This window comes from Ascaphus truei, chromosome 11 (assembly GCF_040206685.1).
Source record: "Ascaphus truei isolate aAscTru1 chromosome 11, aAscTru1.hap1, whole genome shotgun sequence".
NCBI classification, from domain to species: domain Eukaryota; kingdom Metazoa; phylum Chordata; class Amphibia; order Anura; family Ascaphidae; genus Ascaphus; species Ascaphus truei.
Window position 1 is genome coordinate 52,765,883 of NC_134493.1, and position 26,775 is coordinate 52,792,657.

At 46.3% G+C, this 26,775-nt stretch overlaps 1 protein-coding gene across 4 annotated transcripts in view; it reads left to right on the top strand.

The window, feature by feature from the left end:
- Positions 1–4,816: 4,816 nt before the first annotated feature.
- The window catches only part of ATXN2L (ataxin 2 like), a 47,007-nt gene continuing 25,048 nt past the window's right edge, over positions 4,817–26,775 (top strand). The window contains exons 1-14 of one of the 4 annotated variants that reach the window (XM_075566305.1): positions 4,817–5,491; positions 12,469–12,502; positions 12,752–12,808; positions 14,019–14,090; positions 14,343–14,493; positions 15,170–15,294; positions 15,574–15,665; positions 16,176–16,391; positions 20,649–20,827; positions 20,937–21,038; positions 21,326–21,505; positions 24,251–24,340; positions 24,482–24,546; positions 25,239–25,498. In XM_075566305.1, the coding sequence (XP_075422420.1) occupies positions 5,337–5,491; positions 12,469–12,502; positions 12,752–12,808; positions 14,019–14,090; positions 14,343–14,493; positions 15,170–15,294; positions 15,574–15,665; positions 16,176–16,391; positions 20,649–20,827; positions 20,937–21,038; positions 21,326–21,505; positions 24,251–24,340; positions 24,482–24,546; positions 25,239–25,498 (1,778 nt within the window). In that variant the 5' untranslated portion in view covers positions 4,817–5,336. The remainder of the gene's footprint in view (positions 5,492–12,468; positions 12,503–12,751; positions 12,809–14,018; positions 14,091–14,342; positions 14,494–15,169; positions 15,295–15,573; positions 15,666–16,175; positions 16,392–20,648; positions 20,828–20,936; positions 21,039–21,325; positions 21,506–24,250; positions 24,341–24,481; positions 24,547–25,238; positions 25,499–26,775) is intronic. The other 3 variants (XM_075566306.1, XM_075566307.1, XM_075566308.1) reach the window with 3 other exon arrangements.

Consider the following 26,775-nt stretch of genomic DNA (forward strand, 5'->3'; position numbering starts at 1 on the left):
TGGTCTTTACATCTCCATATACAGGATTCCCTTTGAGGCTAAATGGGCTAGGTAGACATCAGGTCTCCTATGCAAATGCTTTAGGCTGACTGCATGGATTTTTATACATACAGTATAACACCCTCTGAACCATACTTTAATTAAGTATAGACCTTGGGGACCCATATATACGTGTGGGAAATTAGTTGGGGATATCTGGGCTCGAAAACCAGGCGTCTGGGGGACACAGTGCAGCCCCAATGTAATTCCCCCCACGAACCCACAAATAGTGCCTGCACGCTGGGTAGAATCAGGGAACCACCAGTAGTTGGGCCTCCCAAACTCCTGCAAATAAAAGGAATACATTTTCGCACCAATATCCCACCTAAAACTTACACTCCCAAAATTTGGAGTTTCTACGACACAGGGAACCCCAAACGTCCCTAAACAGGTCAGGTTTTCCTATACTTTACAGGGGACTTACATGACCCACAAACCCAATACAGGCTCTGGGACACCTTGGCACTAACTGGGGTACCCCTATGTCATCTAGGGATCCCCACAGCTACAGGAACACTTTTCAACCCTGTTCATCAATTTTCTGTGCACAAGCCTATATGTACTTAACACACTTTGTTCAATACAATATACACTTTAAAAATATCCTAAGTCTTTTGGTTATGGGAAATAGAATAAGAAGCTGCACTTTATTCCTTACTAGCCATATTCCCCACACAATATAAAATAGACTTAGGACTGGACTTTACAAGCCCCCTCACACCCTTATAGATGATTATAGAGTACCTCCGAACCCCTATATAGGTTCTGGGTGACCTGGGTATTTACTGGGTATCCCCATTAACCTAGGGACCCCTTGACTGGTTCAGGGGCACCTCACATCCCTATGCCCATTTTACCTTTCTGGTCTGTGCTGAAGCAGGGAACCCCTAGTGGTGAGTCGCAAACGCGTTTTCAAGGGGAGATATTGCCGCGACATGTGCCTAATGTATCCAGGAATTAGACCTGATTCCTGGGTACATTTTTAGGGGAACCAGCATCTCTGGACCCTTACTAGCTAGGCACATTCTCACAACACTTTCTCCGCAAAAAAAAACCCCTTGAAACTCATACCACAGCAATCTCTGCTTGCTGGCACTCCTGGAAAGGTAAAAACACACCAAATACTTTATTACCGCACAATTACAGGTTATGCATATACAACACTGGAAGGATGGGAAAAAAACCTCCTGTGGCGCTGAGGCAAGGATGAGGATGTGGTCGTGGATAAAGTTCTTCTCTTTAGGCAATTACCTCAAGAAAGGAAGCCAAGACATACAAAAACACTGCAATAGTGCATTACCCAGGGAGAAAATGGATGGGATTAAACAGAGCAATTTAATATAAAACAATTAAACAACATACATATTATCAATATAAAACTTTCATGTGCTGCTGCACTTTGAAGATAGAACATGCTCCGCCTATGATTCTATGAACCCAGAGAGGAAGATATGTGGTGGGTAGCTGTCATGTGCCACAAGGTCTTTAATCCGGTGGATGGGGACATCAACTTTTTGGCAGGGGGAGGATGTAACCCCATGTGTAATGAGCTCCAGACACTCACACTGCCCCCCCCACCTGGCAGGTTCCTCTCCAATGTGCTCTGGACATGTGACTGTAATGGACATAATAGCAGCCAATAATAACTGCTGTGAAAGAGGAGGGACTATAAGAGAGAGGAGCTTTTAAAGCTGGAGACCAAGCAATATCCTACATGTTTTTGTATCCGTTCTGTACTATGAGAAAATATGTGTAGCATTTTTTTTAAACAACTCTGAATTAAATTTTTAACGTATTATAATGTAACAAGCATTTTTTTGTTTCTATAGCAACCATTTATAAAGTCGCAGCCCCTTCCTCTTCTGAAACATGCTCTGGCCCATCCCATTTTGAGCCCTGCCCTCTCTCTAGCACCAATTGTATCTAGTGACTGCCTGGTCACATGATCTTCCCCACAGAACTTTGCATCTTTTGTCCTCTTCTGCTGCACTGACAGCCATTTAGTGAACCCCCGAGCCGCATCTTCGCGGATCGATCACAGGAGAACGGATCGATCATTAACTTAGGTAATTACTTATCATTGTGTGGATTGTATTGATGCACATATTGAAGGGGTGGGGGGGGAAATTAAAATTAAAAAGGGCAGCTTGGATGGCTGCTTTAAAAATGGTGGTGATCATATTGATATCAGATCTGCTCGGACCTTTGGGCTGTCAGGTTAGGTAGAGGATTGCAGTGTGCGCACATGGCAGCAGGAGAAGATTTACAGTCCGGACACGATCGAGAGTCCAAGCGCCGTCGGAGGGGACCCTCAACAGCTATAAAGCACAGCGGTACCGAAGTACCTTTTCGAAGTACAGGCCTGCAACAGTTATTATAATACACAACGAGCTCCCGCAGTGCGCCGGCCCCATCACAAAGCCAATATACCCAGGATTGGGTGGCTAATGCACCACTGTCACTGATCCACCCCCGAGCAGCGTTATTGGGGACTGTGTTATATTGCATACTGTCTGTAGTGATCATCAGCTGAGGATCACGTTACCGGAGTTAGTAGTGGTTAAGTAAACTTGTATCATTCGTATGGCATGTCCGTCTGCTTCCTGTCCACGTGTGGGCCAGTAAGTTATCAATAGGCACTCAGGCCCCTGCCTCAGCATGAATCATAAGTCTGAGAGCTAAACGGGTTACACAATATATTTATAGTCTAAAATAAATGACACAATGGTGGGCTGTTTATTGTTTAGTATCTGAAATGTTTATTTTATTATTTCCAATAAGAAGTTTAAACAATGCTTGGTATTTCATGTTGTGTTTTCTGAGATACTGCATATGCAGACCATCCAACTATACTGATTTGGTTGGTATAAAAACGCACTGGAGGGCTGGCGACAGCGACCGATGACTTCACCCGTCGCCATTGCGAAAGTTGCATTTAAAATTTAGGCGACGTCGCTGGCCATCATAAAGGGGGAAGGCAGAGGGACGGAGAAGCTCCTGATTGGCCGCAAGGGGAGACCATCGCTGAAAAAATCAAAAAATCAAATAAGAGTGACAACCAGATTTTTGGTAGCACTGTTGCTCCGACGCTTTGTCGCCGTTGCGTACACTAAGCGCTTTGTCGCCGTTGCGTACACATGTGCTGTTGCGTCGCCGTCTCTATAAGCGCAGTATAGTGACGGCGACGATCGGTGGCAGTCAAGTCAATTTAGTGTTTCCACCGACCGCAGCGTGACGTCACCGGCACTATAAGCGCAGCCGAAGGTTGCAGTGATGCCAGGCAGGGAGCGAGCGTGCTGGCGCTCGTGCGTGGTGACGTCACGCGCTCTGCTGGGCCGGCCGATTTATGGCCAGCTAGTTGCGCGTGTGGGTGAGGCGTATCGGGGGGCACAGCCGTGACGCCACAGAGCTGGTTCGCCATCATTGGGTGAACCGCTCACGTGATGCGCCAGCGAGCGGCGTAATCAAATTTGCTTGCTTCGGCAAGCAGCTAAGCGTGGTGCATGCGCAGGCGCTCGCTCACGCTGGCCACACACATTTCAACAATGTGTTTCATCGTGGCCAGCGCAAGCACACGCGCCTGCTCAGCGTCACCCTGGACGAGGCCTAAGATTCCGATTGGCCCGTGATTGCAGCGTGTGTGCGAGCAGCAGCGGGAAACCATGTGTTGGGACCCTGAGCAACTGCTGACCACCATACCTTCTCTTAGCAGCGGGCTCAGCCCTGCTCATATTATAATGTGGCAAGGTGCCGGGTTATTTATGAGTAAATGTCTTAGAAGGGGGGTTGGGGGATTGGCATGAGGGGACTTGGGGGGGGGGGGTCTGCACGAGGGGACTTGTATTGGGATTGGCATGAGACTTGGGGGTCTGTATAAGGGGAGTTGGGGGATGTGCATGAGGGATGTTGGTGGATGTGCATGAGGGATGTTGGGGGATGTGCATGAGGGGTGTTGGGGGATGTGCATGAGGGGTGTTGGTGGATGTGCATGAGGGGAGTTGGGGGATGTGCATGAGGGGAGTTGGGGGATGTGCATGAGGGGAGTTGGGGGATGTGCATGAGGGGAGTTGGGGTGGTTTGTGTACTTTGTTTAATTTGTGAAATGTTGGCAAGTATGCACAAGTATATATTATAAAGCTGAGGAAAGAGAGGACGTGCTTGTTAACAATGAGACATTATTTCATAAGAAATCCTGCAGTTAGACGTTGCCTGACAAAGGCAGAGAAGGGAGGTATCTGGGACTATATAAATGTTTCTAATCAATAAAGTTACAAATAATAAAAAAAATAAAACAATCTCTGGGACTACATTCTCAGTCCGCGGAAGGATATCGCAGCACACAGTGTCCGCGTCCGCAGCACCGCGCCAAAGCTGCGTGTGTGGCGCGCGAAGCCAAGAAAAGGGCGGGGGTCGGTCCTGGGAGCTGTGACGTCAAACCAAGCCGTTACAAAAGAGCCACCAGACAAAGTGCCTAGCGTGACGTCAGCGATAAGCTACTAAACTGCAGTGACACATTAGCGATGAAATAGTGATATGGCGTGTGTGATATTCCATTAAACACGGTTTCAATTATATTATCCGCTTAGGCCAAGGGTTGCATGGGGACATTTTCTTGACGTAATATTTTGTCGCGGTGACGTTTCACTTCAGGAGAGGTCACCAAGGCCATTGGCGGCACGCGCTTTCCGTAAGCTCCGCCCCCATCAGAGCGCGAGCTCTACGTTGTGCGCGCTCCACTGCCAGCCAGGTAGGCGCCTAATAACATCCCTGAGCACGTCGCCACCGCAGTCCCTCAGCGCTGGGCCACCCCTCGCTGCTCTCATTGGCCAACATCGCCTTGTCTCCTCCCCTTTCCCCCGCCGCCGGACATCTTATTGGCCATAGGCCCTGGCTCCGCCCATCTTTTTCTCGCGTTGCAGTCGCGCGCTGGGCCATTTGGTGTAGACGACGGGTCAAGAAAGAGGCCCGCGCTTCCCTCTCCCTGTTCCGGCGAACTCACCTTCTCTCCCTACACCAGCTGATTGGTCAGCCACAAGCCCCGCCTTTATCTAACCACGTTTTCCTCTGTTCCTATTGGTCCATTTCAGCCCCGCCCTCCCTCCACGCGCAGTGTCTCGTGCGCGGCGGTTGTTGAGCGAGGCGCGCGCCGGCTTTTTTTTTTTTTTTATTTATCCCCGACTACCCCCCCCTCTCAGTGTCTCGCGCCGGGGCCTGCGCCGCTCTCACTCCTCCCCCCCTCCGGTGGGTCTCGCGCTCTCTCCGCTGCGCGCCTCCCCCCTCCTCTCGAGCCCCGGAACATGCTCAAACAGCAGCAGCAACCGCCGCCTCCGCCACTCAGCCGCAAACCGGGCACCGCCATGGCCGCAGCAACAGGAAGCGGCTCCCCTGGGAGCCCCAACGGCAACAACCTCCCACCCGGGAGCAGGAGCCAGGAGCGGACGGGAGCCGGCAGGTGAGAACCGTAGGGGGTTAGGTGAGCAGATATCGCTGGAATACCGTCGCGGGAAGATCTGGAAGCCGGTTTACCGGGAAAGCTTCCTTCCTGATTGACGGGGGATCCCGGCCAATCGGCGCACCGGAGCTTGGTGGAGAGGGTGTGTCCCGAATCTTTGGGTCACGTGGGCCGTTTCCACCCTGCACACCCCCTCCCCAATTTCCCGCCAGGGGGGGATCAGGCTTACCGTTACCTGCGCATGCGCTCTGCCTCGCGACCGCTGCATGCGTCACGTACGCAGTCGGCGGTGGTGGTTGGCGGCCGCCATGTGCTGGTTGGCAGCGCAGTCAGATGCCACCATGTGTTTCAGTCTCATCCTAGGCACGTCTGGGCTTCCCTGGCAGCCATGGTGTTGCAGTAGCAGTATTGCTGTCATCGCAATTGAGGCAGGAGTACACTGTTGTTTAATAAATGTCTGTTTCAATTACCAGTATATGGTTGCCTAAAATAAAAGGATGTTTAGTTGATATAGAGTTTAAAGGGTAGGTCAATAGTAATGTCACTGACCTTTTTTTGTTTTGTTTTTTTAAAACCTGTCTCCAGTCGGTGTCTTGTGACTATAGGAAAGGCCCTTTGTCTTGGGTACCACAATTGGCTTGTAAATTCTACAGAGATGGGGTTGTTTCTCCTGCATAATGTGCTGCAAACATTAAAAGGTGCTGGCATAGTGAATACAGTAAAGCAACAATAGCTGATGCCAGTAAATACAGGTGCAAAAAACATATTCTAATTTTGATTGTAAACTTTGCAGGGCATTGCTTCTTGTGCCTGCAAAATTCTGTGTACAGTGCCGCTGTTCATAAAATGGTGCTTTGCTGATAACCACTGTATGTTGACAATGTATTAAATGTTTACCAGGAAGTAATACATTAGGAGTTATTTCGTTTTCAAGTATCTCCTGGGCACAGAGAGATTGTAACAATACATGGTTACATTAAATGAGGTTATACGTTCAATTTAGGTATTTCATGGACAGAGATGATTGTATGTTGCAGACCAGATTAAAATGAGATGACTGAAGTCTTGAAATTACTGGCGACGGTTTTGAGAGTCTCGTAGGTGGTTCCAGTTGATAAGCGATCCTTGTTGAAGCTTGGGACCATGAGAGCAGTCTTTTGGAGTCGAATCTCAGGTGATAAGAGCTGCGTGTGGTTAGGGGCGAGTAGCTTGTTTAGATAGGCAGGTAGCTTTCCCAGAAATAGTTGAAGGCAAGATAGAGAAAATGTAATTTGCGTCTGTACTCGAGGGATAGCTAATCTGGGTCTCTGAACATTTTGCAGTGATATGGGTTGTCGTTATATTGTAGGACAACGCAGCATATTGAGTTATAGTGCTGGGGGGTGCGAGATTTTTCTGGGGGGACGTGGGTGGTTGCAGAGGCCCCCCGCTCTTCCCCAAGGCTTTTAAATTAAATGCTGGGGTATTGCATGAGGTCCCTGCAACTTCACTTACCAGGATTCAGAGACTTGGTGTTGACGTGTTGCCATAGTAATGCTGTGTCAAATGACGCCAAAGGGTCCTGTGATGGCACATGACCCCCACGGCGTCATTTGACGCTCGTTACAATGGCCCGCGGCATTTGACGCCGGCAAAATAGGTAAGGTGGGCATGAGCACGGTGGGCAGCAGGCAGGGTGGCACAGCTCAAATAGTTATAGAGGATGTCGCGTTTGGGGTGCTGTACCATACACTATGTCCCTATAGTCTATAATTACCATTGTGATCCAGGCTTTGACCCCTCTGTAGGTAATAGAGCTTTCACAGGTAATGTTAACCTACCTTCTTATTGGATTTGTTTTTTCACAGTTATTTTTAAGTCATACAAAACCAAAGCCTGAAATGTTTTTGTCACGAGAGACCAGGCAATTTACACTTTTTTTAATTTTTTTATTAATCCGGATCATACATTGAGCGAACAAAGATAATGAAATAAATTGTAAATGTATTCACAAGGCATACACACAATGATACATACTACAGGCAAAAAACACACTTACTTGGGATTGGGGTACAAAGCTAGACTCTTCTAGGTGCAGGGAATTCTAATAAGGATTTCCCCCCGATAACAGTTGCAAAAACAGAACAGAAAATATTCCAGGCAGCTTTAGCTGAAGCAGCCTTTTTTTTCTGGAGACTTGAAATTTAGAATCCTAGCATCTGGAGAAAGCTTTGAGAATCTTTAGAACGTTGAGCGAACACTTGAAATAAAGAACACTTTTTTTCTGAGGGGCGCAAGGGGTTATAATACCTCTGACTTTCATTCAAAAAATACTATAGCCCAATCCAAAGCGTGAGAAATTTCTCCACCGACAATCAGAGCAGGGCTCATCTGGCTGATGTCAGAGAAAGGGGCATGGCTATCTGAAGGGAAGGCTCCGCATCGTCTGAAATAACTTTTGGGGCCTGTTCCTCTGTCCCTCCGTGCTACCAAATGGCCAGACACCTCGACATCCTGGATTCCTTTTGAGGCCAGATGGCAAGGCAGACATGTCTCCTATGCAAATGCTTAGGCGACTGCATGGATTTTTATACATACAGGATAACACCCTATGAACCATACTTTATTACAGCATACATTTTGAGGTACCCACACACCCAATACAGGCCCTGGGACACCTGGCCTGTGCCTCATTTTACTATGCACAAAGCATATGTTTTAAAACACACTGTTCAATAAAATATACACTTTATAAATATCCTGTCTGTGAGTTATGGGAAATATTTAAAACCAGAGACAGAACGTAAAACACAGACAGAGCTCAGTGCACATCCAGTGAAACTTATACATGGTACAGTGCCTAAATATATATGTATAGATATCTATTAAATAAAATGGTCTTTTAGTTTAACATTTTGGCCAAATTGTTGTGAGCCCCTGAGCCACTACACGGCAGACCACATCTCAAGGGTCCCTAACACTAATATGAATTTTTAATAACCTGTACATTACCAGGAAGAATGATTTATAATAAATCTGTCAAAATTGGTTGCATAGTTCTAAGTTTGATTGAAACTTTTATTAACCTGTACAATACCAGGAAAAGCACTCTGTATTAGATTTGTCAGAATCATACTGCAAGCAAGCAAGTTCCCCTGAGAGTGGAGATGCTATGGAGTGAGCTTTTCACCATTTAATGTGGGAGGGGGTGAGCTTCAATTAGGTAGGAGGTTGCCACCCTCCAATCAGCTAAGACTAGCTGAACAAGAATTGTAAAACATACAGGACACCTACAAGCTCATATTGAACCCCAAAATAACCACAACATATATATAAGCATAAAAGTGTCACAGAGAGTTCTACTGAGCATGGCAATATATATTTAAAACCAGAGACAGAACATAAAACACAGACAGAGCTCAGTAGACTTAGAACTATGCAACTAATTTTGACAGATCTTATACTATATTAGTGAAAGCACTGTATGTTTGCCTGCCTGCATGCATGCATGCCTGCCTGGATGTCCGGTGTTCCCTAGGGGAAATCTCATTGGTCCCTTGGCCCGCCCGCCCCCGCACACCTCTCATTGGCCTGAGGCGGAGTGACGGGCCAAAGGACACACAGGGACACACACACACAGGGACACACCCCACACACACACAGGGACACACACACACACACAGGACACACACACACACACAGGGACACACACAACACACAGGGACACACACCCACACAGGGACACACACACACACACACACACAGTGACAGACACACACACACACACACGTGTGTAGGGGGGGTGTTACCTACATTAGCGGAGCTCACAGTGTTAGCAGCAACCGCGCGCACCTCCTCCTCTCCCCGTGTCTCCCGCGCTTTCACCCCGCCCCCCCCTCCCCTGGCGCCGCTACAGTCAGCGGGACACACACACTATTATTACCCCTTCAGCGCCCCCCCCCCCCCACCCAGTGTCAGCGGCCGTGCGAGACCCCCCTCTATATCTCCCACCTCTCCCCCCCCCACACATATACATGCCCCCCCCTCCCCGGCGCTACAACTCACCCCTCCCCGGCGGGGGAAACAGCCAGTGGCCAGGCAGGCTGCCTCGCCGCGCCGAGTACCCAAGATGGCGGCGCCCGGGACACAGCGGGGGAGCGGCCACAACACGCTGCCTCCCGCCTCAGATCCACGTGGGACCTGCCGGATGGGTGAGTGAGCGGCCTTCACCCCCCTTCACCTCTCCTCCACCCCCCCTTCACCTCCCCTCCACCCCCCCTCCAGTGTCAGTGTCTCCCCGATACCCCCCCCCCCTTGGCGCCGCTACAGTCAGCGGGGGAGCGAGTGAGCGCCCGGGACACAGCGGGGGAGCGGCCACAACACGCTGCCTCCCGCCTCAGATCCACGTGGGACCTGCAGGACGGGTGAGTGAGCGGCCTTCACCTCCCCTCACCCACCCCTCACCCCCGATCACCTCCCCTCACCTCCCCTCACTCCACTTCTCCCTTCCACCCCCCTTCACCTCCCCATTTATCTCCCCCCCCTCCACACCTCCCCTCCACCCCCCCCATCACCCCCCTTCCCCCCCCCTCCGCTCCCCTTTCCACCCCCCCCTCCGCTCCTCTTCCCCCCCCTCCACCTCTTTTTCCCCTTTCCCCTCCCACCCCCTCCCACACTTCCACCCCCTCCTCTAACCCTTCCCACCCCCTCCTCTAACCCTTCCCCCACCCCCTCCTCTAACCCTTCCCCCCCCCCCTCCTCTAACCCTTCCCCCCCCCTCCTCTAACCCTCCCCCCCCCTCCTCTAACCCTTCCCCCCCCTCCTCTAACCCTTCCCCCCCCTCCTCTAACCCTTCCCCCCCCTCCTCTAACCCTTCCCCCTCCTCCACCCCCTTGCCCCCCTCCTCCACCCCTTGCCCCCCTCCTCCACCCCTTGCCCCCCTCCTCCACCCCCTTGCCCCCCTCCACCACCCCCTCCTCCCCTTCCCGCCGCCCTTCGCCTTCATGCCCGCCTTACCGCCTCCCAACCCCCGCCTCTGCCTTTCACCCGCCCTTACTCCGGCCGCCTCTGCCTTTCACCCACCGCCTCACAGCCGCTGCACGCACTCAACAGACACCCGCCACACTCGACACATACCTGCCGCCACACACACCTGCTGCCCTCCCGCCCCTACGCACCGACATCACTGACCCACCGCCTCACACCCTAGCAGGACCCCCACTCACAGACAGCACTCACAACCCACGCGCCAGCCGCCGCCTCACACCCTTGCAGGACCCCCACTCACAGACAGCACTCACAACCCACGCGCCACCCGCCGCCTCACACCCTAGCAGGACCCCCACTCACAGACAGCACTCACAACCCACGCACCACCCGCCGCCTCACACCCTAGCAGGACCCCCACTCGCAGACAGCACTCACAACCCACGCGCCACCCGCCGCCTCACACCCTAGCAGGACACACGACTCAGATTTTTACATCACTTATGGCACCAAAATATACATTGTACTGTGATGTGGTTACAATAAACCATTTTTATACAACATCGTATTACATTTTCTTCCATCTTTCTTTTCAATATTATTATCCAACCTTTACAACAAACAGTCACCTTTTGTTCCACGATTTATAAAAAATACTACCTATTACGCATTTACATCCCGGGCAACGCCGGGTCTCTCAGCTAGTTTATTATAAATCATTCTTCCTGGTAATGCACAGGTTATTAAGAATTTATATTAGTGTTAGGGACCCTTGAGATGTGGTCTGCCGTGTAGTGGCTCAGGGGCTTACGACAATTTGGCCAAAATGTTAAACTAAAAGACATTTTATTTAATAGATATCTATACATATATATTTAGGCACTGTACCATGTATAAGTTTCACTGGATGTGCACTGAGCTCTGTCTGTGTTTTACGTTCTGTCTCTGGTTTTAAATATATATTGCCATGCTCAGTAGCACTCCTCTGTGACACTTATATGCTTATATATATGTTGTGGTTATTTTGGGGGTTCAATATGAGCTTGTAGGTGTCCTGTAAGTTATGGGAAATAGTAAGAAATAACGTAAAGCTTCTTATTCTAACTATATTCTCCACACTCTCTACAATAAACTTTGGGCTGGACTTTTTTAAAGTCCCCTCAACCTTATAGATGATTGGAGTACCACCCAGAGCCTCTATACTGGTTCTGGATGACCTGGGCATCCCCCATTATCCTAGGGACCCCCTTGACTGTTTCAGGGACACCTCACATCCTATGCCCCAGTTACCTTTCTGGTGAAGCAGGGACCCCTAGTGGGGAGTCGCATAGTTACAGGTAATGCTTTTACAACAGTTGGGTCCAATAACTTACACTCCTGACCCCCCCAAAACATGGATCAGTGGTATCCAAACGGGCTTAACCTTTATTAGTGAGCCTGGCTACCTCTTCATGTCACAGGTTTTTGTCGGTGATCTAACTTTAATTATTATTTTTTTTTAAGTTCATTTAGGGAAAATTTGTCTGCAACGCTACTTCCAAATTGTCCTTATAATAGCAATGTTTCCTGTTGGATCCTGTATCTTTGTAGAGTTAGAAGTGGATCACTGCTGAGTAATGGGGACATCGCAGAATGTTTTTTTTTTGAATATTTGTGTGTCATTGTCTTGTAGGCCTAACGCTGCCGTAATGAATTGCTGAATATTATTCCAAGAAGTTGTTATAGGCTCAGTTCTGTACATACAGAAGGACAGTGCAAGAGTTCAAAGCTGACAGCTTAGGGTAAATTGAGTTCAGACTCAACGTTGGTTTCATATATGACATAATACGGGATCTCGTACTCCCTGTTTACTATCTAAATTAACTTCCGGTCATATGTCTGACTTAAGTGCAGCTTGTGTCTTTAACCTGTTAGCTGTTGAAATCCAGTTCATTGGTGTATAACATTACTTTAATAAGGAGTTTTTTTTTTCTCTGGATATTGAGATTCATTTTTGTTTTTTTCCTTTGTAGGGGTAGAAGCATAGTAAAGGGACTGCAGTCTCCGGTAAGTCCTTCTCAAAATGTCTGATTTCTGTTTTTAAAGGCATCGTAAAGCTATCAATTTATAGTAGTTTGTTACAATAAAGAATGCAGTACTTGACACGTCACTTAATAACGACAATGACTGAAATCCTATGAATGCCTATTGCATTGTAACGTTAAACACGCTGTCTGAATGGGGTTTCCGGTAAAAAAACAAATCTAAACGTGCTCCTCTAGCTTGATTTTTTATTTAAAACTTTTTGCATTGCAGGTTTTTGAAGGTGTTTATAACAATTCTCGCATGCTGCATTTTTTAACTGCGGTTGTGGTGAGTATCCGACTCTATCAATCAATAGTCCGGCTCAAATCAATCTAGTTTTTTGTTGATTTTTAAATTTGACAATCTTCACTACATCATGACATTCCAGTGTTTGCGTGCTGCAAAAACCCGCTTTTAGCAGTACATGGGTATCTTCCTTTTTCAGCATCAGACGCCGGATTACTCACCCATTTAAAGATCCGTTCTGATTGTTATGCATTTATTTATGATGGTGACTGTTTACTGCCTGAACTACTGGCAGCAAAAGATGCTATGACCGTGATGGTTGGGAATTCTGGAATGGTTCTTTTCTGCATCTCCTGAAGATAACTGTCCCCATTTTACCATTGCAAAGTCCTCTTCTGGCTTTATTTAACAATGTTGTCTTTTACTACATTTTGTAATTGTGCACACTAGACAATTATTGTCCAAAAAAAGCCAATGAAAACTTGTCAAATACTAAAGTTTTTGAATAAGAATAGCAGCAATCGATCACAAGTTTGACTTCATGCTTTTTAAATTTTTTGGCTGCGTTTCTGTTTTGACCGACAATCGCATTCATTTTAAATGGGGTATTTATTAGTGACTTGCAAACATAACTTGCATAGCTTTTTTGTGAAATCCAGGTACCTGATTTCAGTTCTGGGCATTGGAAGCATACTTAAGTTGTATGATATTCTATATTATTCAGTGAGGTCTTCTTGCTTGAATAGAAGTTGTACTTTGGGGGAGATTACACTGGAGAAATTGTAACCTATTCAGCTGCAATAAGGTTATGAATGGTACCAGGATGGGACAAGTAGTTCAAATATATATATATATATATATTAGTTTTTGTCACTTTTTTTACTCACCATAACTTAACTCAGTATTATGTTTTTTATATATATATATATTAAAGAAATGTATTTTTTTGTTTTTACGAGGAAGCAATTCTCTAAGCTGCTGATCGATCTGTTCTCCCATGATAAATTGGCAAAGATCCTGCTTCCCAGGGTATGCAATATGACGCCTATTTCAAAAGAGGAAGTGCTGTGGCTTACTAAACAGTTGCTATAGCAACCCTAGGAAGCTTATTGCATTAAAAAGGGCATAAACCGAGGGAAGCAAAAACGCAGCAAGTATTATCTAATGCTTCACAAGTGATTTGGATTGAAATGCTGGTTTAAGAAGTGAAACAAACATGTGTTTCTTTTTTGTTGTTTTTTTTTAAATAAAGGGTTCCACGTGTGATGTCAAGGTGAAAAATGGTCATGTTTACGAAGGGATCTTCAAAACTTTAAGTTCGAAGGTAAGTATTTGCTGAAGAAACTGGTGACTTTCCTGCAAAAATTGAATTCTACCCTTAGCACTGTTCACATGGCAAGTGCAGGCTGTATGTTTTGCAGTCTAACTCTGCTCCGTCTCTATTGGGCTGCATGCTTTCTTAACCTCTCCTCAGAGGGTTAAGAGTAGATGGAGTTGGCAGGCGTGTTGTGGTGGGCAGCTCATGGTGCATTGAGGTTTCCTCCCTTATTCTCTCTTGGGGTCTCTGTGCTTACAGTTTGAACTGGCTGTCGATGCTGTGCACAAGAAGACAAGTGAACAGGTCATAGGGCCAAAGAGAGAAGACATTGTAGACACCATGATCTTCAAACCCACAGATGTAGCTCTCGTTCATTTCCGCAATGTGGATTTCAACTATGCCACAAAAGGTAGGAAGCATGTTAGCACCTACTGGTACCGTGTGTGTTTCATCCCACTTTGTGCCTGGGTGCTGAAACATTCATAATTGTGGGCTCCCGGCAGATCTGAGCGTTGCTTAACCTTATTCGTACTTGTACTGTTTCCTGTACTCCAGTTGTACATCTGCTGTGCAGCAGTCTAAGTAATGTACAAAGGACCATGGTGGTTCTAAATGTACATTAGAAGACCTTTTTGCTTGGCAACATTTATATTAAACTGGAAGTCATGGTCTGGCACTTCTCCGTTTAGCACAGAACAAATTCTCTCTGCATCGTGTAACATAGATACTATTTCAAATAAGTAAACCATTGATTAGCACCCTGAGCTGAATAGTAACGTATCAGGAAAGGGGGTTTAATAGATTTTCTCTGGCCAAGGCTCAAATGTTAGAGCATGAGTTACCAAGTGTTGGAGATGTAAGTGGTGATTGTGTATTGAAGCCTGGAGTCTATAACTTTATAGTTGAGAGGCTTCTTATCACTACTGCTCCACATCTTTTCTGATCCAGAATTTCCCTGCCACTGTGCTTGTTAGGAGCCTGTATGAGCACCAAAACAATTTTTTTTTCTTCTCTCTCTGTTGCCCTATTTGGGAGTCTTCTCTCTCCGATTCTCTTCCCTCTTTAACTTTTGTCTAACGTTTCAGATAAATTTACCGATTCTGCCATCGCCATGAATTCCAAAGTGCTGAACAAGGAGCACAAGGAGAAGGTTCTCCTGCGCTGGGATGGAGGAGAAAACAACGACGACTATGAGCTGGAATCCGATCTGGTATGTCTGCTCCGTGCTCCCCACATCGGCCTTGCTTGGTGCACTGGCTGTGAAGTGTAGTAGGCTTGGTGTCATCGGCTTGAGGTCAAGGATGGACGGGCATATCGTGCAAGCAAAGCGTTGTGGTCAAGAGAAGTGTTTTGGGACGTGACCGAGTCCAGTTACTGCTTTTGGTCATATGGTTAGAGTAGTTGGTGAGGCCGCAAACTGCTGCTTGGTGCAAAGTCTACAGTAGTGATGAAGCAGCTCGTCCTGAATAACTGTCTTCTTGCTTTCCAGTCAAATGGCTGGGATCCCAATGAGATGTTCAAGTTTAATGAGGAGAACTATGGAGTGAAGACAACATATGACAGCAGCCTCTCCTCCTACACGTGAGTGCCTGAGAACAACTTACTTTTGCATCCCAAGTACTTTTTTTTTTTTTTATATATCCCCTCACTTGAGACCTCACACATTTAGGGGAGGATATGTCTGTTGACAAATTAAGTTGGTTCTTCATTTTACTTTTTGCTCGTGGGCAGCGATACATTTTTAAATTGCATTACTTTTTTGGGATCCTCCCCCTGAAAATTACCATTCCAGTTAGAAGAAATAGGGACGGGGACTGCACCTCCAGCTAAATGTGCGTTGGGGGGGGGGGGGGGGGTGGAGATGAGGAAATTAAGGGTCCTTTTATAAATGTAAAATCTTCCCCCTTCTGCCCTGCAAAGAAAATAGTTGCAGATGTCGCTTCTATGGGTTACAAGTCAATTACGGGAATACAATATCTGTATTTCTGTGCGAGGGTTATTTCTACATATCAGACATCACTGTTCAATGCCCCATTATAATAAGATTGTTCTTTCTGTACCCCAAAAATAACTGTGCCCGTATAATTAAAGCATCGACATCTTTAGGGTCCCTCTGGAAAAGGAAAACTCAGAGGAGTTCAGGCAGCGGGAAGCTCGCGCTGCGCAGCTGGCCCGGGAGATAGAATCCAGCCCCCAGTACCGCGCGCGCATCGCCATCGAGAACGACGACTGCAGAACGGAGGAGGAGAAACACAGCGCGGTGCAGCGGCAAAACTCTGACCGCGACAGCCCCAGCCTGGTTTCTCGGTGAGTCGCGGGCACGTGGTTGTCCATGGCAGCACCCAGGTGGAGCTTACTCCTCGTGACTTATGAATAAATTACCATTTTTTTTGTATTGCTATAATGTTTCCCTTCTCTCTGGGACCCTCGCCGAGGTTTCCTTGTAGGTCTCGGGGGCAGATCCATCCAGTTTCAATGTGGGGTATTGCACTCCGGTCCAGCCCCAATGACGGTTGGTGCTGAATTGGGGTGCGAAGTTAAGCATCAGAGCTTGACGAGTGCCCAACATAAATTTGATCCAAACCGTACTAATCACGTGCAGCCACCACGCGCTTACCCCATCTAAAGTTACATAGTAGATGAGGTTGAAAGAAGACATGCGTCCATAAAGTTCAACCTATGCTAAATTTAAACAGATACTTTAGCCTATATTTATACTTACAGTATATTGATCCAGAGGAAGGCAAACACCCCCCCCCCCCCCCAGTGATATATCATCTAATTATATCTCATAAGGGGGGGAAATAAATTCCTTCCTAACTCCAAATATTGACAATTGTATTACTCCCTGGATCAACATCCTTCCCATGTTTCTCTATTTGGTATACATTTCCTTTCTAAAACCTTCTTTTTTTTTTTTTTTAAATACATCTATTGTATCTGCCATCAGTCTCCATGGGTAATGAATTCCACATTTTAACTTCCCTTGCTGTAAAGAACCCTTTTGTTGCTGGAGAAATCTCCTTTCCTCCAACTTTAAGGCTGCGGCCAGGGTGGGAGAGCGCTCGCTTCTGCTCAGGTGCCGGGTGTTTAATGGCCAGCTAGTTGCACGCTCGAGGGGGGCTTGGGGGGGTTGCAGCTGTTACGTCACGGAACTAGTTCGCCCTCATTGGGCAAACCACTCACGTGATGCATCAGCGAGCAGCCAAATCCAATTTGGTTGTGTCGCCAAGCAGCTAAGCGCCGTGTACACTCCTGCTAGCCACCCACATTGCAGCAATGTTTCATTGCGGCCAGCACGAGCGCACTCGCTCAGCATCAGCCTGGCTGCAGCCTAAGGGATGACTGTCGTTTGTACTGCCCTTGGCATGAATAGTTCTTTTGAAAGCTTGTATTTACCCCAAATATATTTGTATATAGTTATCATATCCCCTCTTGGATGCCTCCTTTTCTAAAGTAAACAAATCTAATTTGGCTAGCCTTTCCTCATGAATCAGATTATCCATCCACTTTATTAATTTGGTGGCTCTTCTCTGTGCTTTCTATTCCATCATTTCTTCTCTAAGGAGTGGTGACCAAAATTCTACTCCATATTCAAGCTGTAGTTTTACTAATGCTTTGTAAAGGAGCATAATTATATTTACTTCCCTTCCATCCATTGCCCGTTTGCAAGATAAGATCTTTTTTGCCTTTGCAGCTACTGCATGACTTTGGGCACTATTGCTAAGACTGCTGTCTACAAGCACTCCTAAATCCTTCTCCATCAAGGATTCCCCTAATTTATCCCCATTTAATTTATAAGTTGCCTCTCTATTCTTGCTTCCCAAATGCATAACCTTACATTTATCTGTATTAAATCTCATCTGCCATTTACATGCCCAAGTTTCCAGTCTATTCAAGTCCTTCTGGAGAGAAATTACATCCTTTGCTTTGACTTTGCTCTCGATGCCAACCTCAAGGTCATTAATAAACAAGTTAAAAAGCAGGGGTCCCAGTACTCGCCCACACTGAAGCAACCTTGGCGATCTTGCTTATTGGCAACTCCTGCCCTCACTTCAAAAACAGGAAGACCCCCTCAGGTTGATATGGAAATTGTTCACACCTTTCATCTCCCTTTATCCGTCTCTCATCCCTGTGATTTTTGCCTGCCTTTGGGCTCCTCTGCCTCCTGCCCTGAAACAGTGAGCGCGATCATTCTATCTCTTTCCTGCCCTGACCTCAGACCTGTGGCTTCTACTCTTCAGCGGCACCCTGCCCTGACCCTGGAACCAGACCCCATGCATCTTACTAATTTAGGATCTAGATCCCAGGTACGGGTCAGTCTATACTCGCCGCCTCTGCCTAGCTAGTCTTTCTCCTGCACAGTAACAAGCGACGTACGAAAACCTAACAAACAAACATAGGTTGAACTAGTCAGAACATTTTTTTTGGACCTCCTCTGCTATATTACACAATTTGGTGTCATCAGCAAAGATGGAGACTTTGCTCTCGATGCCAACCTTCAAGGTCATTAATAAACAGTTAAAAAGCAGGGGTCCCAGTACTGATCTCTTAGGTACTGCTCACAACCATAGCCCAACCTGAAAAAGTTCCATTTATTACAACTGTCTATCCTTCAACCATTTTTCAATCCAGTTGCAATTTATTTTTGTACCGAGTCCAATTTGCTTTATTTTGTTTATTAAACTTGTGTGGAACCGTACCAGAAGAGCCTATCAACTGCATTACCCTGGTCTAAATTCCTTCTTACCGCCTCAAACGAATGAGGTTAGCTTTGGAAAGACCTATCCTTCATGAATCCATGCTGACTATTACTAATCATTCGCGATTCCTGAATATTATCTGATACTAAACCTTCAAGTAGCTTCCCCACTATTGAAGTCAGACTTATAAGTCTGTAATTCCCTGGTTGTGATCTAGCTCCCTTTTTTAAATATAGGCATCACATCTGCTTTATGCCAATCTTGTGGTACTGAGCCTGTGGAAATGGAGTCCTTGAATATTAAATGTAATGGTTTGTCTATTGCTGAACTTAACTGCTTAACTGTTGGATATATGCCATCGGGGCCAGGTGCCTTATTTACTTAAATTTTATAAAGCCGTCTATGAACTTCTTTCTCAGTTAACCAATTGTTCATTAATATGGAGGTTGTGGCTTCCTCCTGCGGCACTACAATTGCAATAGATTCCTCCCGGGTAAACAGAGGTAAAGAACTTGTTTAATACCTCAGCTTTTTCCTTATCTCCAATAGTCTGCCTGCCCATCTCACACTGAAAGGGTCCTATATTTTCTTTTCTATTTTTTGTTGTTACGGTACTTAAATAACTTTTTAGTGTTGATATTGCTTTCTATTGCAATCCTTTCTTCATTATCCATTTTCGCTAATTTGATTGCCCTTTTTGTAACTTTTTGTTACATTCCTTATTCTGGTATGATATCTCCGTCCCTTCTGACTTCAACAATCTAAACGCCTTCCTCTTCTTGTCCATTTCCTCCCCTACCTGTTTATTTAGCCAATTTGGTTTTCAAATATTTCTTTTATACTTATTACCCAAGGGTATACACTAAGTGTGCTTTTCTAACAATGTTTTAAAGACTGCCCTTTTATCTTCTACATTTTCCCTGCAAAAACATCATCCCAATTTATTCCTTGTAGATTAGGTCTGTTTATTAAAATCTTCCCTGACTTCAATATTTGTTATCACTTCTACATTGTTTGATCTTAGCAAATCCATTATTGCCCCTCTCCTGGTTGGTTCCTCAATAATTTGGGTCATGTAATTGTCTTTAAGCACCCCCAAAGAACAGTTTCCTTTTTGTTGTAATGCTAATCTGATTGCCCCAGTCTGTCTGGATAATTAAAATCTCCCATTATGCAAACATGACCCAGTTTTGATGCCTTCTCCATTTGTAAAAGTATTTTAGCTTCCTCAATCTCACAGATATTTGGTGGTTTATAGCATATCCCTACAAACATTTTCTTTATACTTTCACCTCCACTGCTAATTTCTATCCTCAAGGTCTCTACATTTTCATCATTCGCTTCATAAACATCGTCCCTTATAATAGGTTTTAGATCCGGTTTAACATATAATCAAACTCCACCTCCTCTTCTATTTGCTCGATCCTTCAGAGAAGGGGAATAACCCTCTAAATTAACTGCCCAGTCATGAGTTTCATCCCACCATGTTTCAGTAATGCCTATGATATCGTACTGCTCCCTTGCAACTATTAATTCAAGCTCACTCACTTTATCTGTCAGGCTTCTTGCATTAGCAAACATGCATTTAAGTTTTTTTTCAGTCTGTACTATTATCTTATCTGCTCCTTCCTTTCTGCTCCCACTGGGTTTAGTTTTTAGAAGTCTTCTAGTATTATGCGGCCACCGAATCTCCAGAAATTCCACGAGTCTGAGCAGCCCTACCTGGTACGTCCATTAGGGGCACTGAAAGATGAACATTATTTTGGAGTCGTCGGACGATGTACTTGGAACATTTTTAGGTTGTAGTGAAGGGATGTTTGTAATTTATGATGCTAATCCGAGGCTGGTTTACCTTTCGCAGGGACGGAAAGTATGTTCCACTCCCGCAGCGGGTACGTGACGGAGCGCGCGGAGGGATAAGAACCACCTCCTCCAGAGGTGGGAGACCTGGAATGGGGTCTATTCCGCCCCGGGGGACTCCTCAGCATTATCCGGAAACAAGTTCCAGCCCAGTGCCGGAACAGAGAGGTATCAACGGAGGTGAGAACAGTTCTCCGTGCCAGCCAGTTACAATGTGTAGACCATTGCCTACGTAGGAAGTAATGCTTACATCCAGGTTAGGGCTCAGGCTTTTTGTTCCCTTTTGTAGGGCCTTCCCGGATGTCCCCCAAAGCACAGCGTCCAATCAGGTGCACCAAGACATTGTCTTCTCCATCCAGCCGTCCGGCGGAAGTGTCCACATCTCCCTCAGGTGGGTTTTCACGTTTTGGTTAATTGCTTGGGGCACTTGTTAACGCGTTTCGTTGCCAGAGGTTACAGCCTCCACAAGCAGCGGAAGTTAATATTCACTGTGTAAAATGTTATTAGTCCCCCTTTTTCTGCACTCACTTCTAATTGGTTCTGTCCCATAAACGAATAATGTATTTATTTAATCGCTGTGGCAGAAGATCTTTAGTGATGTGCATATGGCATAGATGGTGAATGCCATGCAATGGTAGTACTTTGCTGCCCTGACTTCACAGCCCCTTTGTGTTACAGGTGGCACCCGTGTTTACTCCCCGCTCTCTCCGAAATCCGGCTCCTCTTCAGCTTCCATGGACTCCCCCCTGGGGACTCCCTCTCAGACTTTAACTCCAGATCCTCGGCCTGTGGTAGAGTCCAGCGTGTCCACCAAGCCTCCCTCTCCAAAGAGCAGCACTCCCGTTGTGCTGGCGGAAGGTGAGGAGCTGTCCTGTTCAGGGCCAGACGCATGGCAAGAGTAACGAGTGAAGTCTCTACAGCACCGGCACCCGTCTTAAGTATTTTTCTGGTCTTGCTGAGACGGGGCCACTGGTGGCGTCCTGGATAGAACAGGCTAGTTTGTAGACTAGCAGGGTGGGAAGAGCATGTCGTAGACCAAGGGTGTGTTGACTCATGGCCACAAACCATTAAGGTTTTAAGGATATCCCTGCTTCAGCACAGGTGGCTGCCTTCAACTGAGCCACTGATTGAACCACCTGTGCTGAAGCAGGGATATCCTTAACCTGACCTGTTGGTGGACTGGAGTTGGCCACCAACGAGGTAGAGCTTGTATAATTGTGCTTTCTCGAGCACTGGGTGCAATGGAAAAAATTGTGGATTCTATACAGAGAGAGAGATACTGACGCAAGAGGTTAGCATCCAATTCTGCATGGAAATATGGGCTGGTGCATTTGGCAGTAGTTATTCTGGTTAAAAGGTGGAAATGGTTCATTTCAAAAGCTAATTGCATAATAATACAGTTACAATTAATGATGCTTCCTATGTCATACAAGTCGATGCATCAGGCAAGAACCCCGTTATATCGTGTGAAATAATATAGGTTTTATTGTACATCCTGATAAAGGATGCCAAAATGTTGCTACTTTGCAGGATATACAGTGGTGAAAGTTTGTGAACCCTTTAGGATTTTCACATAGATTAAGATCTACCATTTTAGATTTGAAAAGTCCTAATAGATGAAGATAACCTGGTCAAACAAATGACGACACAAACACATGATACTTTTTCAACATTTATTTGTCCACAAAGGGCTCAACATTCAATATCCATGAGTGAAAAAGTATATGAACCTTTTATATTCAGTACCTGGTGGCGCCCCCTTGAGCAGCAATAACTTCAACTGCGCGTTTCCTGTTCCTGCTGGTCAGTCTCTCACATCGGTTTTGAGGAATTTTGGCCCATTCCTCCTTACAGAACTGCTTCAGCTCAGTGACGTTTGAGGGCTTCCTTACATGGACAGCTCGCTTCAGGTCGTGCCACAACATTTCAATGGGGTTTAGGTCTGGACTTTGACTAGGCCATTCTAAAACATGGAATTTCTTCTTCTGCATCCATTCTTTTGAAGATCTGCTTGTATGTTTAGGATCATTGTCTTGCTTCATGTCCCACTTTCGGTTCATCTTCGTCTCACGGACGGATGGCCTGACATTCTCCTCTAGAATCTTCTGATACAATGCAGAATTCATGGTTGTGTCAATGATGGCAAGCCATCCAGGTCCTGAGGCAGCAAAGCAGCCGCAAACCATCACACTCCCACCACCATGCTTGACGGTTGGGATGAAGCTCTTCTGTTCGAACGCAGTGTTTGATGTTCTCCAAACATAATGTTTCTCATGAAGGCCAAAAAGTTCTACCTTTGACTCGTCTGTCCAGAGAAGGCGAGAGTGGCCTGCAGATTCTAGGATGTTACTCTGGGTTCTTTGTGACTTCCTGGATGTTTTGCAGCTTTGCTTTTGGAGAGATTTTGGTAGGACGACCGCTCCTGGGTAGAGTTACTGGTCTTAAACTTTCTCCAGTTGTCTTTCAGTGGATTTGTGTAGCCCCAAATCCTTAGAAATAGGTTTGTAGCCCTTTCTAGACAGATGAGCATCAATAACGGCTTTTCTGATGTCCTCAGAGATTTCTTTTGATCGTTGCATGACGTATTTCCACACAGCTGAATGGTGAAGACTAAACTCACAAAGTTTCTAATCTTTATATTGGGTTTGGCCTCCCAAACTCACTCCTGAAGAAGATCTACCTAATTATTTAAACACCTGGTTCTAATTATCCCCTTTAATTAGGCTGATATAACCAGGATTTCACTTTTGCACGTATCCAGACTAATTACTCAGTTTGTCTAACTCATACATTATGTTCCAAAAGACATGGAATTGGTTAATATAAACCCTCTTGGATATTTGAGAGGAGTGGTTTTGATTTCAAGAAGGTTATCATGTAAACAATATGTAATTATCATTGGGGTTCACAAACTTTTTTTATTTTTTTCCCATCCCTCGCCACTGTATAATCTTGTAGGAGATGTAACAGGAGTGTTGTCTGACGCTTCCTATAGCCAACCACTTCTTGGGATAAGCCGGATATCCCCTGCAAAATAGTACTGCCAATTACACTAGGCTTCGGTCTTGATTCGGCAATTACCATGGCTATCATGGTGTGATACTACTGCATCCTCTCGTGTGTGGATCTAAATTGCTACTGTTGTGTTTCTGTATAATGTAATATGCCTGAATTAGGCTGTTATCTTGCTGCGGATACTGCGTCAATCCCAGTGTTTGTTGGTTAGGGTTGCAGACGTCGGTGTAACATATCTGGGAGGAGGGGACAGTTCTGGGAACTCTTATGTAGCCTTTGACACTCATCTGTGTCATTAACCAATATCTAGTTATTCTAACAGAACTTAGCTTCTCTTTACAAGTTGATTTGCCTTTAAGTAATTATAGCTTTAAGCTTTGGAGGGGGCCTTTATGATATTATGTAATATATGGTACTGGCCCAATCCAAGTGGAAATGGATTCCCTTTCACTTGCGGGCTCCAGGAGCCAATAACATGGGTCAGGCCCGGCCCTGTAAAGGTGGGGCATTCTTGCTTCAAATGCCATGTAGATATCCGCTCTAATGCCGGTAACATGTTTCTGAGACTAATATGTTTACGTTATTTAGGTAAAGAGATTTCTGCCTCTGCAGCAAAGGATCCAAGCCGGACGTTGGAGGCGTCCTCGCCGTGCGATGGAGTCAAGCAGCCATGTAAAGGTTTGTACCTCTTCTTTCCTCGCACTCTGCCTGCTTTTCTCATCACACTGGTGGGTTGTGGGGTCCCTTCTGCAGCCCCCCTCGCCCTGTCCAGTGGATTTGCGGCTTTGTGCTAACACAGTGCCGTTTCCCTCCTTGCAGGGCTGCAACCCGAGCAAAAGAGGAATCACCTGGAAGAACTGCGCAAGTTTGGGGCAGATTTCCGTGTAAGTGGCAGGAAAGCCAGTGTTGTGGGGGGGGGGGGGGGGTCATGGCTGTACCGAGAATGGTAGGATTGCTTTATTGTGTTGGACCGTTCTTTAAGTGCAGTGAATTAACGAATAATCCCCCTGGAATAGCACAAACCTGTCTTCCCCTTCCTCCCGGGTGCATGCTTGTGCTCTGTAACACTGAGCTGAAGGTGGAGCAATTGTTAATAAATCTCCATGCCATTAAGCCGCCTTGATCCTGGACTGACTCCTCGTAGCCTGTTATTAAAAGAGCAATCCACCCTAACCGACCTCCTGACCACCACAGTATCCTCTGCTCCAGGAATGCCCCCTGATTCCCAAGGTACTGTCCGGTGAGGTTATCAGTGGTATTCCTCTTTTTACCGGGGGATTTAAATGGCCATCCAATAGGAACCAATGTTGCAGCTTCCTATTGGTCCTAGATTTGGCAGCCTTTTTCTTGTGGGAGATTTAAAATCTGGTAACTTTACTGGTAAGTATCTCTGAATCCAGGGGATTCCCCGGAGCTGAAATAGTGCATTTGGGTCAGAAAGACCTCTGATTCTCACCATGAAAAAAAAAAAAAAGGCTTTAAGATTAGGGCAAGCTGCTCCTTTAACGAGATACTTCATTTAGAAACCGTCTGACCTTTTTTACTCCTACCCTCCCACCCCCCTACTTTTTTTTAGCTCCACGGGAGCGCAGTCACAGACTCTGCGTCCGAAGCTTTCCCGCCAAGGCCAAGAGAGGCCATCGAGGCCAAGGTCACCCAGCCAGACGCAGCTGCCTGCGACGGAGCGGAGCAGCTCGATTTGGTGCAAACGCTTCCCGAGCCAATGGAAGAGGCCAAGGAGGAAGGAGCATGCGAGGGGGCCGGGTGCCAGGAAGAGGCAGCCAGTCCCCCGGGCAAAGCGGAGCCAGAGGAAAAGGAGGATCATGCGGTATGCGAGTAAGTGAGCGTTTCCTTTTCTTTCCTACTCCCGCATACACCGTGAAGCCTTCCTGTCACTTAACCCGGGCAGGGGCAGGATTTTCCCGTGCAGGAGTTCACATTTTGAAGAATCAATTAGCTCTTGGCGACGCTTTAGTAGTCCAGGCCAGGGACCCTCCGGTTACTGTCGTTCCGATGTCTGCTCACTGAGTGGCGGTCACGAACAACCCTAGAAGCGAGGGAAAATATCCATGACCTTGGGGCAAAGTAATAACGCCTCATAAATATTAGGTGAATGCTTACAACTTGAACTTCCCCTCTTTGCCAAGTGGAGACTTGGTCTAACCTAGCATTGTGTGGTGGAATGGAAACGTGAAACCAAAGTACCTGGTGGATGATTGCTTTAAATGTATTGTATGTCTTTATTTGTATAGCGCCATTAATGTACATAGCGCTTCACAGCAGTAATACTCGTGACAATCATATAAATAACACATAGTGGGAAGAAATGCTTCAGACATAAGTAACTTTTAGGAAAAGTCCCTGCTCCAACGTGCTTACAATCTAATTGAACGTACAGAGACAATAGGAGAGCGTTCTGGCAAGTGCGTCTGCAAGGGGTCATGGTTTATGTACAGTATAAGGTATAAATGATCAGCCATGGAGCTACTCATATGCTTCCTTAAGCAGGTGTGTTTTTAAGGTGGGTCTTAAAGGTGGATAGAGACAGTGCTAGTTGGGTATTGAGGGGAAAGGGCATTCCAGAGGTGTAAAGCAGTCGGTGAGAGGTTTAAAGCGGGAGAGGGGTTTAGCTACAAAGGGGGTAGAAAGAAGACATCCTTGAGCAGAACGCTGAGGGCTGAGATGTAAGGAGGAGCAGAAGAATGTAAATCTTTAAAAGTGAGGAGGAGAATTGAGTGTGTGATACGGGATTTGGTAGGAAGCCAGGAGAGGAATTTCAGCAGGGGAGACGCTGAGACAGATTTAGGAAAGAGTAAAGTGATTCTGTCAGCACTGTTTAGGGTAAATTGTAGGGCAGGCAGGTGAGTCAGGAAGACCGAACAGCAGGAGGTTACAGTAGTCGAGACGGGAGAGAATGAGGGCCTGAGTCAGTTTTTGCAGTTGAGCAACAGAGGAAAGGGTGTTTCTTTGTAATATTGCAGAGGCTAAACGATGGGTTTTAGCTACCTTCTGAATGTGAGAGCAGAAGGAGTAGAGTGTGACCCCTTAGGCAGCGTGGTTCTGCTACTGGGTGAATGATACTACTTGAAACAGTAATGTGGAAGGAGGTGTTT